The following is a 14,353-nucleotide window of genomic DNA, read 5'->3' as shown; positions in this document are numbered from 1 at the left end:
TCATGTTGACATGTGTCAATTTGACATTGTTGACACATTATTTATCTGTCGGAGTGTCCTCCTCAGAGAGGTGTGGTGTTGTTCCTCCTAGTCTCTGATAAGACCGTGAAAATGTCGGCGACGCTTAGGCCGTATTTAGCCGCCGTTCGTCACACCCTAACTGCCGCAATGTGCTTGGAAAACTTCTCCTCCCAAGTCGTCGAACGCCACAACAAACCGGAAGTTGAGGTTAGATCCAGTAAAGAACTCTTGATGACTCCCGTGGTGATTTCCCGGAACGAGAAGGAAAAAGTGTTCATAGAGACTTCAGTGAATTCGGTCCGTATTAGCATCGCCGTGAAGCAAGCGGACGAGATCGAGAAGATTCTCTGCAAGAAATTCATGAGGTTCATGATGATGCGTGCGGAGAATTTCGTTGTTTTGAGAAGGAAACCCATCGAGGGATACGATATTAGCTTCCTTATTACGAATTTCCACACGGAGCAGATGTACAAACATAAATTGGTGGATTTTGTCATTCACTTTATGGAGGAAATCGACAAGGAAGTGTCGGAGATGAAGCTGGCGGTCAATGCGAGGGCTCGAATAGTCTCTGAAGAGTTCTTGAAGAGGTTTTAACTGTTAACTGGGAAATGCGATCAGAAATCGGATTTTCGTATTCAGTGCAAGGCGTTGAGCTGTATTGTACATAAGTTTTAGATTTATTCAACAGGAAAATTTATTTATTTCCATCAGTTGATACCACTATATTTTTACTTATATTGTTTCGTCAATAAAGTCGATGAATTTATTACATTTTGTCTTTTATTTCCACACTTGAGCCTAAAACGTGATAGCACCGTCTCACGAAAGAAGTGAGTAAAACGGATCAGAATTCTAAGTGAAAACTATTAGTTTTTGTGGTTCCTCCAACTAATTCACGTCTTCACTTTCCCGTTTATTAAGAAAGTTGCTTTATTATAACAATTTACATAAATATAAGACACGGACAACAAAATATTTACAGTGCGTTAGTAGATTAGTAACCGCTTCGTACGTAATGAGAATTAATGGAATGCACCTAATTAACTTCAAATACTGTCCCTTTAGAGAATCCCGAGCTGCCCCAGCTGAAAAACCACAATTAGAACCATCCAACCTCCCTAAAAACTCACCAAAGTCTGCTTCTGCTGTTCTTTCGCTAAAATCGTCTCTGTTTGATGCGGATCGAACTTACAAACCGCCGCGATGACTCTAGCTAAAACTAAGCTCTCTTTCCCCAACATATAATTATACAAAACGTTCCTCAGGTACTCAATCTCCGTGGAATTCGACAACTCCGAGCAGTGATTGAGCGTGACTAGAGTTTCATCTAACTTTCTATTTAACTTCTCGTTCTGATTCTTGAGTTTCTGAAGCTCGTTCTCGTAGAATTCTATCGAGCTACGATTGGTCAAATCTAACGATTTATATTGCACGACTTTCGTCCTCAAGTTCTCGATTTCTTTCACGTAGTTTTCCTCTTGGGGTTTCGAGTTTTGGACAGGAGCGGTCTTGAGCTCGTCGATTTCTTCACGCAGAAGCTGCTTCTCGTGCTGCAACTCCGAGATGCTGCGCTCGAACTCGCTGAGTTGTTTCCGGTAGTCTTCGCTATTTTTCAACACGTTCTGCCTCAACTCGTCGATTTCAATTTGCGTGGTGCTACTTCTGCCTGCTAGTTCTTCGTTTCGTAGCTTCAACTCTTCAATTTCCGTGAGTAGTCCGTTGTTTTCTTCAGATAAGAAGTTGCTGTCAGACACCACTTGAGTGTTCCGCGACTCTAATTCAAGTAACGTCTGGGATAACTTCTTGTGTTCTTCCTCTAATCTCCCGTTTTCTTCCTTCAGGCGCACGAGTTCATCCTCCAGTTGTTTCGTCGACGCGCGCGTTGAATTAACTTCCGAAATTTGACTTCTTAGGGCTTCGACGTCCGCCAACAACTCCTCTTTCTCGTTCTCCAGTTGGTTCTTTTCGCTCGTCGTCCTCTCTTCGAACTGCTTCAAATACGCGAGAATTCGACTGAGATTCTCTTTCTCAAACGAAAACGTCTTCTCGAAGTTCTGCAACCTCTCCTCAACATTATGGAAGTTGTTTGGGGAGCGTGGGAAATTGTTGAAGATCTTCGCCAAGCCTTCGTTGCGTTCTTCGATTAGCTCGTGATACTCCTCTAACTTCTTCGAAAGGAGGTGGATCTCCTCGTCTTTCGATTTCAGGTCGTTTTCGTAGCCGCGCATTTTCTCTTCTTCGTGCTTCTGCCGCCTTTCTATGTCTTCCATCAGTGCGGAAACTCGTCCATCTGAATCGGCGCAAACTTCTTTGAAACTTTGAAGTTCATAGTCCTTCGCGCTGAGACTACTGTTTGTTTCCTCCAGAAGCTTCTTCATGTGAGTTAACTCCTCGTCGCGCTGTCGAAGTTCCTCCGCTTTCACTTTGAGTTCTTCGTCTTTACCGATCAGTGTTGACAGTTCTACCTTCAGATCGTTGATTGTTGTTAGTTTTTCCTCCCTCTTGTCTTGTAACGTGGTGTTAACACCTTCAAGCTCTTTAATTCTGTCTTGACTTGACTGAACCACGCAGCGCTCGGCTTCCAAGCCCGCGACCAACTTCATCACTTCTTCTTCCAGACCGCGAACTTTCACCATCAACTCCGAGTTTGTGGCTTCAGTTTCCTTAATTCTACTCTCACTCTTGTTAAGTTTTTCGGCCAAATCTTTCTGTAGATCAGCAGCGACTTCTTGTTGGTTCAAATTCGCTTCTACCGCGCGCAATCGCGCTGTCAGCTCATTGCTGATCTGGACGGAATTCTGCAGTTCTTGCTTCAAAGTACCGATTTCTTCGCTCTTAGCCTCCAGTTCTTTGGAACTGGTGGAGTTCGTTTCTTCTAATCGTTTAACCTCAGTTTCGCTCGCTTGAAGTTTTTTAAGTAGCTCGGCCCGGACTTCTTCAAACTGTCCTTCGAGGTTTTTCTTCTTTTCTTCCAGATTTTCGTCGCGCTGGTGGATGAGCTCAATTTCGTGGTTTAGTTGAGCGATTTCTGAGCAGCGCGCTTCGATTTCCTTCCGTTTGTCCTCCAACTGCTCCAAGAGGTTCGCGTTTTCTTCTTCCACCTTCTGAAGTGTGGTACGAAGGACCTCCTCGTTAGATTTCCTGGAATCGTTTTCTTTCCGCAACTCCTGGAGATTGTCTTCTAATTTTCTACAATTATGACTTTCTTTTTCTAGATCCGCTTGCAGTCGCGCGATGTTCAAATCAGCAGCTTGGTTGAGATTCAAAAGTCGCGCTGTTTCCTTCTCCAAACTGCTGATTTTGCTGCGGAGTCCGACGCTCTCTTCAATCACCTCCAAGTGGTTGCGTTCCAAATCTTCATACTTCGCGGATTTTGACGTGAGTTCCTCCAATAGCTCTTCGTTTACTTCCTTCAACTTCTTAATTTCTTCATCTCGCTCCGCAAGCTCGTTCAAATTGCTTTCTTTGGACGAAAGTTCTTCGAGTTTGTTGTGAAGATCGCTCCTCATTTCCTCTTCTTTCTGATCAAACTTCCTCTGGAGCTTCTCCTCAATTTTGCTCTCCAACGTCAGAAGACTCTTCTTGGTGTCTTCTCTCACCTCCTCCAACTTGTCTTCGGCTTCGGAGAGCTTGATCTTCAGTTCCGCGTTCAATTGATTGGTGTTCTGCAGCTCGATTCTGAACTGCTCCATTTTCAGAAGATCGTTTTCGTAGCCGTTGCACTTCTGAGTGAGATTTTCCAGTTTGTCGATGAGCTTCTTGTTCTGAGTCTGCAGGTTCTCAAGTTTTCCGCCCGTGGTGGTTACCACCTCCAAGTTGGTCTTCAGCGTTTCGTTTTCTTCCTTCAGTTTGCTTATTTCGTTGTCTTTGCTGAGAAGTTCGTTGTGGAGCTCCATTTTATTCTGAGCGAGACTGAGATTATTCTCCTTCTCGCGCTCTGAGAACATTGAAATCTCCTTCTCCAGACTTGAGACTTTCAATTTGTACTCTTGCTCCTTCGTCTGGAAGATGATGGCGTTGGCTTTCAGCTCTTGGATCTTCTCGTTGAGACTCTCAATCTCCTGACGGGCATCCGTGAGGTACTTATTCAGCGTCTCTAAGTTCTCGGAGTCGTTTGAGGGGGCCCCCGTTTGTAACAGCTCGATTTTAGTCTGCAGCGACTGAATCTTGAATTGTTTTTCGTCGAGTTCGTCTCTTAGCGCTCCTTCTAAGTGGGCCTTCGCCTTCTGCTCTAGCGCGCATTGCTCCTTCAACTCCGTGACTCTTCTTATTGCCTTGTCTTGCGTTTCCACCAGCACCGACTTCATCTTCGCGTTCTCCCGCTCCAATTCCTTGTAGTGTTTGGCCAGGTCCGTGTAGCGCCCCCTGTACTTATGATACCTCATCTGCGTCTTCTGGAACGCCGCGTAAATCTGCTCTTTACTCAAATGCCCCAGCTGCGACGACGTCGACGCGTTGTCCTCCATCTCACTGGCCGAAACATCAAGATCTGACTGCAGGTGGTACATGTTGGCTACTGACTCGTATCGCGGAAGAAAAGACACGTCGCTGGCAACCGAAGACGTGGAGTTTCGCCTGAATTTGCTTTCCTGAGGGGACATTAAAGACACATTGGTAAACCCTGCATCAAGGCTCGTGTTCGACATGTTGGCGTCTGAAACAACCAATTTAGAACAACAAGGGGGCACCTGAAAGGCTCACCGTCGTCTCCTATCGAGAAAAAGTTCTCATCTGAGGTTGACGCGTTTTGTAGTCTGTCACTCACGGACTGGGTCAGCTGCTGGAAACGCTGCGGGGAGCTCTTCACCTCTTCCGTGATTTTCTCTTTGAGTTTCTTGAACATTGTGTGAGAAGAATTTAACAACAAAATAAACAAACACTCCTATAACCTTACAATGACGTGTCAGGGGCTTGACAGTAGGCCGAGGAGGATTCAGGACGGTGGAACTACTCGCGGAGAACCTAAATGTGGCGATTTTAGAGCGGAAACAACGAATTTCTTACCAGTTTTGTAATTTTGGTGCAATTTAAACCACCTGTGATTATTTTTTTCAGTCCTAAAATCGCACATTTTAAATACAAAGTAGATTAATTTGGACCAAAGTAGTCATTGTATCTACTGATTGACAGTTTTTGATTGAACTACGCGCGTGAAGGTTGAGAAGTGTGGTTATGTCCCGCAACAAAAACAACGCGAAAACTCTTTAAAAACGCACAGATTTGCCCTCTTGAGTAAGTAATTGATACCACGACCTGTAATTCAATGATGATCATTGCTCTGATTGTTTTTTTAAGGTTATGTCGGACTCCGAGAGTCCTGGTTTCGTGGGGCCCTCGCTGCCCACGAAAAAGCGCCGCCGGCTCTCCCACGAGAACCTCTACTTGGACAATCTCCCCAGCGCCGAGTCCTACGAAAAGAGCTACATGCATCGCGACGTTATCACTCATTGCGTGGTCTCCAACACCGATTTTGTTATAACTGCGAGCTGCGACGGCCACATCAAATTCTGGAAGAAAGTAGAGAGCGGAATTGAGTTTGTGAAGCATTTCCGGAGCCACCTGGGCCCCATTACAAAGACCGCTTGTAACACAGAGGGGACCTTGTTTTGTTCAGCTTCCACAGACAAATCGGTGAAGATTTTTGATGTTGTCAACTTTGATATGATTAACATGATGAAGTTTGATTATGTCCCCAGTCAGGTGGAATGGGTGCACGGGCCGGGGGACCCCGTGCACGCGTTGGCGGTGACGGATGCGGAGTCCCCGAAAATCTACATCTACGACGGACAGTCGGACAACAAGCCCTTGAAGGTCCTCGAGAAGATGCACACCCAACCTGTGATTCTCATTAGATACAACCCCAAATACGACGTGGTGGTCTCGGTGGACCGCTCAGGGATGCTGGAATACTGGTCGGGGCTCAAACAAGACTGCATTTTCCCCAAAAACGTGAAATTCGACTCGAAACTCGACACGGATCTCTTCGAGTTTGCGAAGAACAAAACCGTGCCGACAGGCCTGGCGTTCTCTCCGGACGGCACGCGCTTTGCAACGATTTCCACGGATCGGAGAGTGCGAGTTTTTAATTTCTTAACCGGGAAGTTGGTCAGAGTGTTGGATGAGACGCTTCCGCGGTTTACCGAGCTGCAACAGGCGACCCAGCAGCTCCCCAACATGGAGTTTGGCCGGAGGATGGCAGTGGAACGAGATCTAGAGAAGTCCGAATCCATGGCTCTCGCGAACATTGTTTTTGACTACAGTGGCCACTTCATAATGTACTCCACGCTCCTGGGGATCAAACTGGTCAATCTGTACTCGAACAAGTGCGCGAGGATCATCGGGAAGAATGAAAACTTGAGGATGCTCAACATTGCTTTATATCAAGGTGGGTACAACTAGAAGAGATTTTCAGTTTTTAGGATCTTCCGGAAGACGGTCCTCTCCAACTCGAAGCCTTCGATCAGATCCCGTTTGTCGTTTTCCAGAGTCCTGATGTGCTCCTTCAGGAGTTTAACTTCTTCGCTGTCGCGGGGACGGCGCTCCTTTGACTCTTTCTCAATCCACTTCCTGAGGTGGTGGATATTCTCCTCGAGTTTCGCCACCCTCGGCTTGGTCTGTTTTGTTATAATTCTCCGCTCCTTCTCGAAATCCTGCTGGAGATGCTCCTTCTCCGTTTCAATCGAGTGGAGTTTTAACTTCAGAACTTTACACTCAACATGCGCGAGGTCGTTGCTTTTATTGCGTTCTTCCTCCAAGCGCAGTTTGCGGGTCAAATTCTTAATTTGGAGCTCCAAGTTGAGCTTGTCGATATCCAATTTGTAATTCTCAGCTTGTGCTTGGTCAAACGCGGCCTTCGTTCTTTTGAGCTCTTCGGTTAAATTGGTGACGTTTTGAGTACTCGCGTGGGAAAGACTCTCCGCTCGGAGGGCCGCGTTTTCGTTTCTGAGGTCTTCGATGACCTTCTGGAGGTTTTGCACTTCGTTTTTTAGGACTTTTACGTTGGTTTTTAGCGTCTCGGTTTTAATTAGGTCATTGTAGTTTTCCTTGAGATGTTGGTTTTCATTGAAGACTTGCTCCAGGACCTTTTTTTCGACTTGCACCTCGAAGATGACGCTCTCGTCTGCCATTTCTGCAAAAATTATACTTAAAAAAGGATCTAATTCGGTTGAATTTACTGTGGGAACTGCAGACATTGTCAAGTCTGTTAATTTGTTTATTGGTCAGTGATTAAGTGACCTCTCTATAAATGAGTATGATTCATATCTGTTTTTTATTGGGTAAAAACGGAAGATTCCGTGATTACACAATTAATTGGTAGCACTGTTTGAACTTTTTTAGGCTCGGCGAAGAAGAACAAGGCCGCCGTGACGCTCGAGATCGAAGCGTCTAACAATCCGACCCTGGACGCCATCCAGCCGGACCCCACGATCATCTGCACAGCTTACAAGAAGTCCCGTTTCTACCTATTCAGCCGGCGCGAGCCCGACGACCTCCAAGGCGACCAAGACCGCGACGTCTTCAACGAGAAGCCGTCGAAAGAGGACACTTTCGCCGCCACGGACAACCCCGCCGTGCAGCGTCTGTACGAGAACGCCATCATTCACACCATTTTCGGGGACGTCCACATTAAACTGTTCATGAAAGACACGCCGAAGACTGTTGAGAATTTCTGTGTGCATGCGAAGAACGGGTACTTCAACGGACATATTTTCCATCGAGTGATAAAAGGGTTTATGATCCAGACGGGGGATCCTACAGGGAATGGAACAGGGGGCGAGAGTATCTGGGGGGGCGAGTTCGAAGATGAGATTCGGCCGAGTTTGAGGCACGATCGGCCGTATACTGTGTCCATGGCGAATGCGGGGCCCAACACGAATGGGAGTCAGTTTTTTATAACTCTGACGCCGACGCCGTGGTTGGATAACAAGCACACGGTCTTTGGACGCGTTGTTAAGGGCATGGAAGTGGTGCAGAATATCAGTAATGTCAAAACGAACACGAAAACTGATAAGCCATATGATGATATCAGAATCATTTCAGTGACGGTGAAATAAACAATTTAATCTTAATTTATGTTAATAAGAAAAGTTACGATAAATAAACAATTTCGTACGTTTTTTAATTAGTTTTTTATCCTTACCTTAGCTAACACGACGTGGTTAGGCGCTTCAGTGATTTTTTGTTATCATTAGTACAAATGATTCATTTGTGATAACATTGAGACTGGGTCCTTGAAGTTTTTATCAGCGTGCGTTGTAATTCTGTGTAAACAAAAGGTATTAATCGATTGTTTCAATATTAGGATAAGAACGTGTACTCTAGGAGGCCTTGGTTTTTTTACATGTTGGCAACACTAGATTCTGACATTGGAAAACTGTCAAGTACAACGTAACATCAAAGGAGGCAATATTGACACAAAAATGATGAGTCGACTCCCTTTGATTCAAAACAATTAAAATAAACAATTGAATACTCGTTGTTTTACCAACTTGATGCGTGTTTCTGATTGGTCGGTGTAAATTCACCGATCACTACGGACGAAGTAGACATGTGTTTGACCACAATTTTAAATTGGAATTGTGCATAAAATTTGTCGAAATTACTTAATTATTATTTTGGGTACATAATATAAATTAGATAACTAGATATTTTTAATTAAGTCAAACTAGTATTTTGTTATTTTTTAATATTAGGATAAGAACGTGTACTCTAGGAGGCCTTGTAGGACGTAACATCAAAGGAGGCAATATTGCCACAATTAAAACAATAGATCAAGTCGACTCTTTTTGATTCAAAACGAATGAGATAAACAATTGAATACTTGCATACTTTACAAATTTAAGTACATAAATAAGTACAAAAATTGGTCAATGAAATGGCCCAATTTTCTTCACATAATCACAGAAAAAAAATTAAAAATTTTATTTTGCAAAAATGGTGGATGCGCCGGTTTTAATTTTGCAAATAGAAGTTATAAACTTTAACATAACTTTATTTTTATAATCTGCAGGAGCTTTCAAGTGCATTTTTCAATATCTACAGAATTAAAAAAACTGATTTTAAGAAAATTGAAGTAATTTACTATGATTTCTGACCAAATTCTCGGAAAACATTTCTAAAATTAGCCCGCAAACTGACCAATGACCGGTAAATAAAAGTAGCAACATTCTTTCTGTGCATGTCTGAACTTTACCCGCTTGATCCAGAAATAACCACTTTTAAACATAACCTAATTGTGGTAACTGTAGGATAAGTGGTATTTAATTCGCATCCTCTTTATTTTTAAACATTTTAAAGTCTGCACCTGTTTCGTCCGGATTTATCTGTGTCATCATCAACCATGTGTATAATGTGTTGCCTACATTAGAAATATTGACAGTTCTTCGTCTTCCAATGGCGTCCTCAAGAGACTCGCCAGACGACGACGGCTACAAACGCTTTTCCGAAGACTCACACAATGTGTCATATGGCTCGAATAACTCAAGTAAGTCCATAAAATCTTATCTTATCAGTAATTAATGACGTCATACAATGATGAGTGTTATAACCTTCTTCATAGAGCCGATTTTAGCATGCGACGAATTTTCTTTTTGAAATCGCTTTATTTGGATTAGTTTCCTCATTTTTATTATAGGAATGAATGGGAGGCTGTTTTAACCTCACGGGAAAATGTTTCTACGTAGTTTGTAATTAATTAGAATTAGCTGTAATTAATTTAATTGTCGTAGATCCCATTGATGAGATGGGGAGCCGCTCCAGTCTTAGTAGGGAAACCACGGAGACGATGGACCATTGGGAGATGAACTACCATGAAGCAGCGATCTTTCTAGAGGTAAAACCCAGTGGTACCAACTCTAACTTCACCACCCCTTTTTCAGGAAGGAGAAAACAACGAGAAGTTTGATTCACACCCTAGACACCCCTCGGCCCTCCCCGCTTACCTTCTAGTCCACAACTCGTGGTACTACGGCCTTGACTTATCCTTCTCCATAATCCTTCTGCTGCTGGCTCTAGCAGAGAGTCCTTCTGTTGATCGGTTTCAACTCCCAGTAGGTGTCCACGCCACTCTAGAATTAGTCTCTTTAGGAGTCATTGGAGTAGAACTCGCCCTAAAACTCCGCTGGATCGGATGGGGCATGATCCTTAAACACAAAAGGACCATGGTCAAAGGAATCACGCTTTTTATCATGGTACTAGAGTCTATTATAGTACTAGTACGACAATCGTCACATTTTCGAGTCACGCGAGCGCTGCGACCCATTTTTTTGGTGGATACGCGAGCACTGGGGGCTGTGAGGAGGTTCATCCGGCAGATTCTACAATCTTTACCTCCTATCTTGGATATGTTGGTACTACTGATGTTTTTCGTCTGCAGCTACGCGCTTTTGGGGTATTTTCTCTATAGCAGCCACCAAACGAACTTGTACTTCCGGACTTTGGGGGACAGTTTTGTCAGTATGTTTGTCCTACTGACTACCGCCAAGTAAGGAAATTTACAATCGTACTTTTTTAGTACTTATTTTTTTAGTTTCCCTGACGTTATGATGCCTTCTTACAAAATCTCAAAGTGGAACGCAATCTTCTTCATTTCTTACATCTCCACTGTCTTGTACGTCTTAATGAATCTGGTAAATTTGAGCGTGGGTTGGTACCACTGAGTAATGAGATTTTTCAGATGTTGGCAGTGGTGTACGAGACTTTTACGGGAATTGAAAAGGACAAGTTCAGGAAGTTGTTGTTGCACAAACGGAAAGCGTGTCAGTTGGCGTTTCGGCTGCTGGTCAGCAAACAGACGCCCAACATGGTCCGGTTTAAGCAGTTTCATGGGATGATGCGCTATTATCTGCCCAGGATGGGTAAGCAAAGTTTTGGTTTGAATTTGCCGCCTTTTTGGAACGCTTCGTTCGAAGGCTGATCACGTGATGTGAGAGCTGTGTTTTTACCTCACAGTGGTGCCAACTTGATTAGGGTAAAATTACCAATAACACTACGTAACAACAAAATATTTTTTTTAACTGTCGTCATAATTCTTAGAGGTGTCTTAAAGTATCAAAGGGCTTCTCAAAGAGTAGGATTACCGTTTAGAATATTCGTCAGGCGTTTACAATACACCCAACTCTTATTTTAGGAAAAAACGTATAGCGAATGCCGACTATTAGTAGTTTTACTCTGATTGGCGGGTAATTAAAAATTCGAATCGTTTTTCTTTCAGCCCAGCGCGACGTCGTCTTAATCTTCCGCCAGCTCAACACTGCCGGCACGGGCGCGCTCACCGAAGACGAATTCTTAGGAATCTACGACGCCGCCACGCTCCGGTGGCGCTTGAAAGACCCCCCAGATCCGTGGTTCTCCGCGGCGTGGCCCCCTCTCCGTATGTTCTGCAAAGCGGCTCGCACTGTGGTAACGTGGGAGTACTTCGAGCACATTGTATGTACGTACCGCCCCCAAAAGCCCCACTTCGATTCTACCACCTCTTTGCAGACGTTCTAATCGTCGGAAACGGTCTCGCCATGTTTATCCGAGTTCTCGAATCCTCCGTGTCTCTGGAGGAAGGTGCGAAGAACTTCTGCGCTTCGTGGGATACCTATCTGTTTTTAACACGTGAGTTTTAACACAAAAGAGCTGGGAGGAGGTTGTGTGGTAGTGTTTCTAGTGGAGGCTCTGTTGAGGATCGTGGGGTTGGGATGGGGGGAGTACATCGCCTCTGGGTGGAACTTCTTCGATTTGTCTGTTACGTTGGTGGCACTACTGGGGGCTTTGGCGTTGTTGGTCATGCCGAGTTTGACAGTGGTTGTGATCTTACGACCATTGCGGCTCTTGAGGTTGTTTAAACTGAAGAAGCGGTACCGCGACATCTTCGGGACTTTGGTTCTTCTGTCTCCACTGATGTGGTCAACGGCGATTGTGATGATGGTCATGTATTACTTCTTTGCGATCATCGGAATGGAGTTGTTCTCCAAATACGACCTCCGCAACTGTTGCGTGTAAGTTTCCTTCGTTTGGTACCAACAAATCTATTAGAATCTTCCAGGAACACGACGGTTGAAGACTTTTATAAGTTTAGCCCCAATGGCACCTCCATCGGTTATTATTACTATTTGAACAACTTCTCCAACTTGCTGATCTCAGGAGTTACCCTCTTTGAGCTGACGGTGGTCAACAACTGGTTTATCGTCATGGACGCGTACGCCTCCGTCGCTCATCCGTACTCCCGCCTCTTCTTCATGCTATTTTACTTATTCACGATGGTGGTGTTGACCATCGTGGTGGCCTCAGTTCTCGAGGCCTTCAGGTTCAGAATACAGTACAAAAAACAGACTTCTAAAAGAGATGGTAAGGCAAAGACCCACACGAGCTCGTTCACATTTGTTTTGCAGAGGAGCAAATGCTGCACGAAGAAGTCGCCGTGGACTGGAACTCCCTCCAGAGACAAGTCCAGGACCCCAAACTCCTGGAGACTTTACAGATGGACTTCATCCCTGGGGTAAGTTTCTGGTTGATGTAATGGCACCAGTTAACGAGTTTCCAGGGCGTTTCTTTTTATATTGGGCGCCGCCGAAGAACCCGCGACGTTCTTCAGCGCCACATGTACATCTCCGAGGTCGCGCAGTGGCTGCGGGAAGCTGAAGAACAAGAAAGGATCACTGGGATTAACTTCGTGGATGAATCTCAGATTAGCACAAGACTTATGCATTCAGAAGCGTAAACATTTTAACAGTATTCTCAGTGGAAATAAATTGATATTATAGATTAGTACCAGTAGGACCAATACGTGTTGAGATTCAGTAATTTTAATTGTACCTAAGTAGATGCGACCGATTACAGTACTTGTGATAACAAATTAATAGCTAGTCTAATGTATCCGTTATTTTTACAGATTTTTATTAACTGATGTAATTTATTTGAAATATAGTTATATATTTGACTTTGGCGTTTCTTTTAATCTATTCTAAAAATAGTTAACTTTTTGTGACACGCTGAAGATTCGAATATGGCGCCTTTATCTAGGGATTTTAACGAGTTGGTACGACCTTGACATATCTTCCTTTGACAAGCAGCGCCATCTTTTCAACACAAACGTTGACAGCGGTGAGTGTCCCGTGCGAATGTTTCCAAAATCCTTCATCATCCTGTGTTAAAACCGCCCTTTTGGTCACGAATCAACCCCAATCTTTCGATATCAACCCGGAAAATCGACATTCAGTGATATTTTCCCGAAATCTGTGCCAAAGTGTGAGGTTATGTGGCATGGTGTCAGTGCTAAGTGTCCACTTTTCGCGAAAGCGCCTCTTCTAAGTCTCCACGTGATGATTTTTCTTAGGACACCTCAGAACGAGTCATGTCGATCATGAAAACATCTGACACATAACCTCAAACTCGCCCCCCGACTTGTTTTGTCGCACTCTAATGTTTGTGTTTTAGATGGCACCGAGTGCGAAGAAAGAAGAGAAGAAGCTTCAAACGAAGCACAAGACTGTGAAGCCCCGGAACTACGACCTGGGAAATGGCGTGCTTCGGTTCTCTCGCACTCGCATGTACCATAAGAAGGCCCTGTACAAGTTCATTGGTAAGAAAGTGAAGCCTACCCATAAGCCCGCGAAGCCCACGTTCGTGGTCAAGGAAATCGGCGGCGAGAAGAACGGGAAACAGAGGAAAGTCTTGCTGAAGAAGCGCAGGAACTATTACCCCACCCAAGACAAGTGAGTGCCCCTTTTTACCCCCCCCCAGAGTCTGTAATTTTGTTGTAGAATCGCGAAGAGGCCCGCCAAGAAGACCTTCAAGCAACACAGACGTTACTTGCGCTCTAGTTTGGTCCCTGGAACTGTTTGCATTCTGCTGGCAGGATCCCATAAAGGCAAGCGTGTGGTGCTCTTGAAACAGCTCCACTCTGGGCTGCTTTTGGTGACTGGCCCCATGCAAATCAACTCGTGCCCCCTTCGCCGGATCAGTCAACGTTACGTCATTGCTACTCAGACTAAAATCGACATTAGTAGCGTGAAGTTGCCTGAGACCATCAACGACGAGTATTTCCGTCGCCAGCGGGAGAAGCGAGCGAAGAAAGAAGAGGGTGATATTTTCCAGGCTAAGAAAGAGGCGTACAAAGTTAGTGACCAACGCAAAGCTGACCAGAAGGTGGTAGATAAACAAGTTTTGGACGCTATCAAGAAGAATGCTGATAAGAAAGTTCTGTTGGCGTATTTGTCGGCGATGTTCGGGTTGAGGTCGTCGCAGTACCCCCATAGAATGCAGTTCTAGACTAAGCGCTGGATTTTATTGTATTGATTCAATAAAATGTGGTTTTCTATTTTTTGGTGACTTTTATTTAGTG

The 14,353-nt window shown here is 44.5% G+C and overlaps 6 protein-coding genes across 6 annotated transcripts; 4 read left to right on the top strand and 2 right to left on the bottom strand.

Annotated features, from left to right (window-relative positions):
• Positions 1–5: 5 nt before the first annotated feature.
• Positions 6–793, top strand: Arpc4 (Actin-related protein 2/3 complex, subunit 4). Its single transcript, XM_088032025.1, has one exon. The coding sequence runs from the start codon at positions 112–114 to the stop codon at positions 616–618; it is 507 nt and encodes a 168-aa protein (XP_087888151.1). The 5' UTR covers positions 6–111; the 3' UTR covers positions 619–793.
• Positions 794–868: 75 nt separating this feature from the next.
• Golgin245 (golgin subfamily A member Golgin-245) lies at positions 869–5,093 on the bottom strand. The gene is made up of 3 exons (XM_088032052.1): positions 4,726–5,093; positions 1,155–4,678; positions 869–1,109 (listed from the first exon to the last, which is right to left on the bottom strand). Exons 1-3 carry the CDS (start codon positions 4,865–4,867, stop codon positions 1,086–1,088), a joined length of 3,690 nt encoding a protein of 1,229 aa, XP_087888178.1. The 5' UTR covers positions 4,868–5,093; the 3' UTR covers positions 869–1,085.
• Positions 5,094–5,119: 26 nt separating this feature from the next.
• On the top strand, positions 5,120–8,141 carry LOC148177457 (peptidylprolyl isomerase domain and WD repeat-containing protein 1). Its single transcript, XM_088031931.1, has 3 exons — positions 5,120–5,256; positions 5,320–6,409; positions 7,363–8,141. The coding sequence occupies exons 2-3, from the start codon at positions 5,323–5,325 to the stop codon at positions 8,076–8,078; spliced, it is 1,803 nt and encodes a 600-aa protein (XP_087888057.1). The 5' UTR covers positions 5,120–5,256; positions 5,320–5,322; the 3' UTR covers positions 8,079–8,141.
• On the bottom strand, positions 6,384–8,278 carry LOC148177456 (uncharacterized). The gene is made up of 2 exons (XM_088032015.1): positions 8,165–8,278; positions 6,384–7,153 (listed from the first exon to the last, which is right to left on the bottom strand). The coding sequence occupies exon 2, from the start codon at positions 7,149–7,151 to the stop codon at positions 6,420–6,422; it is 732 nt and encodes a 243-aa protein (XP_087888141.1). The 5' UTR covers positions 7,152–7,153; positions 8,165–8,278; the 3' UTR covers positions 6,384–6,419.
• Positions 8,279–9,364: 1,086 nt separating this feature from the next.
• LOC148177455 (two pore calcium channel protein 1-like) lies at positions 9,365–12,949 on the top strand. The gene is made up of 11 exons (XM_088031905.1): positions 9,365–9,508; positions 9,753–9,856; positions 9,903–10,507; positions 10,553–10,652; positions 10,700–10,880; positions 11,237–11,455; positions 11,506–11,625; positions 11,669–12,008; positions 12,056–12,357; positions 12,402–12,508; positions 12,554–12,949. Exons 1-11 carry the CDS (start codon positions 9,418–9,420, stop codon positions 12,728–12,730), a joined length of 2,346 nt encoding a protein of 781 aa, XP_087888031.1. The 5' UTR covers positions 9,365–9,417; the 3' UTR covers positions 12,731–12,949.
• Positions 12,950–13,038: 89 nt separating this feature from the next.
• Positions 13,039–14,333, top strand: RpL6 (ribosomal protein L6). The gene is made up of 3 exons (XM_088032013.1): positions 13,039–13,113; positions 13,447–13,724; positions 13,773–14,333. The coding sequence occupies exons 2-3, from the start codon at positions 13,447–13,449 to the stop codon at positions 14,278–14,280; spliced, it is 786 nt and encodes a 261-aa protein (XP_087888139.1). The 5' UTR covers positions 13,039–13,113; the 3' UTR covers positions 14,281–14,333.
• Positions 14,334–14,353: the final 20 nt, after the last annotated feature.

This window comes from Gnatocerus cornutus, chromosome 3 (assembly GCF_029298725.1).
Source record: "Gnatocerus cornutus isolate USDA-ARS CGAHR chromosome 3, icGnaCorn1.1, whole genome shotgun sequence".
Taxonomy (NCBI): Eukaryota; Metazoa; Arthropoda; class Insecta; order Coleoptera; family Tenebrionidae; genus Gnatocerus; species Gnatocerus cornutus.
The sequence above is the reverse complement of the archived record's forward strand: the minus strand, read 5'-3'. Positions and strand labels throughout refer to the sequence as shown.

What these genes read in the sequence shown, in the direction of transcription:
- LOC148177455 (XM_088031905.1), top strand. Translation starts at nt 9,418, where the DNA reads ATGGCGTCCTCAAGAGACTCGCCAGACGACGACGGCTACAAACGCTTT. An exon ending in ATATGGCTCGAATAACTCAA is followed by an intron (nt 9,509 to 9,752) that starts GTAAGTCCATAA and finishes TAATTGTCGTAG; the next exon opens with ATCCCATTGATGAGATGGGG. An exon ending in TGTACGTCTTAATGAATCTG is followed by an intron (nt 10,653 to 10,699) that starts GTAAATTTGAGC and finishes GAGATTTTTCAG; the next exon opens with ATGTTGGCAGTGGTGTACGA.
- Golgin245 (XM_088032052.1), bottom strand. Translation starts at nt 4,867, where the DNA reads ATGTTCAAGAAACTCAAAGAGAAAATCACGGAAGAGGTGAAGAGCTCC. An exon ending in TTTCTCGATAGGAGACGACG is followed by an intron (nt 4,679 to 4,725) that starts GTGAGCCTTTCA and finishes TGGTTGTTTCAG; the next exon opens with ACGCCAACATGTCGAACACG. An exon ending in AACAGCAGAAGCAGACTTTG is followed by an intron (nt 1,110 to 1,154) that starts GTGAGTTTTTAG and finishes GTGGTTTTTCAG; the next exon opens with CTGGGGCAGCTCGGGATTCT.
- LOC148177457 (XM_088031931.1), top strand. Translation starts at nt 5,323, where the DNA reads ATGTCGGACTCCGAGAGTCCTGGTTTCGTGGGGCCCTCGCTGCCCACG. An exon ending in CAACATTGCTTTATATCAAG is followed by an intron (nt 6,410 to 7,362) that starts GTGGGTACAACT and finishes GAACTTTTTTAG; the next exon opens with GCTCGGCGAAGAAGAACAAG.
- RpL6 (XM_088032013.1), top strand. Translation starts at nt 13,447, where the DNA reads ATGGCACCGAGTGCGAAGAAAGAAGAGAAGAAGCTTCAAACGAAGCAC. An exon ending in TATTACCCCACCCAAGACAA is followed by an intron (nt 13,725 to 13,772) that starts GTGAGTGCCCCT and finishes ATTTTGTTGTAG; the next exon opens with AATCGCGAAGAGGCCCGCCA.
- LOC148177456 (XM_088032015.1), bottom strand. Translation starts at nt 7,151, where the DNA reads ATGGCAGACGAGAGCGTCATCTTCGAGGTGCAAGTCGAAAAAAAGGTC.
- Arpc4 (XM_088032025.1), top strand. Translation starts at nt 112, where the DNA reads ATGTCGGCGACGCTTAGGCCGTATTTAGCCGCCGTTCGTCACACCCTA.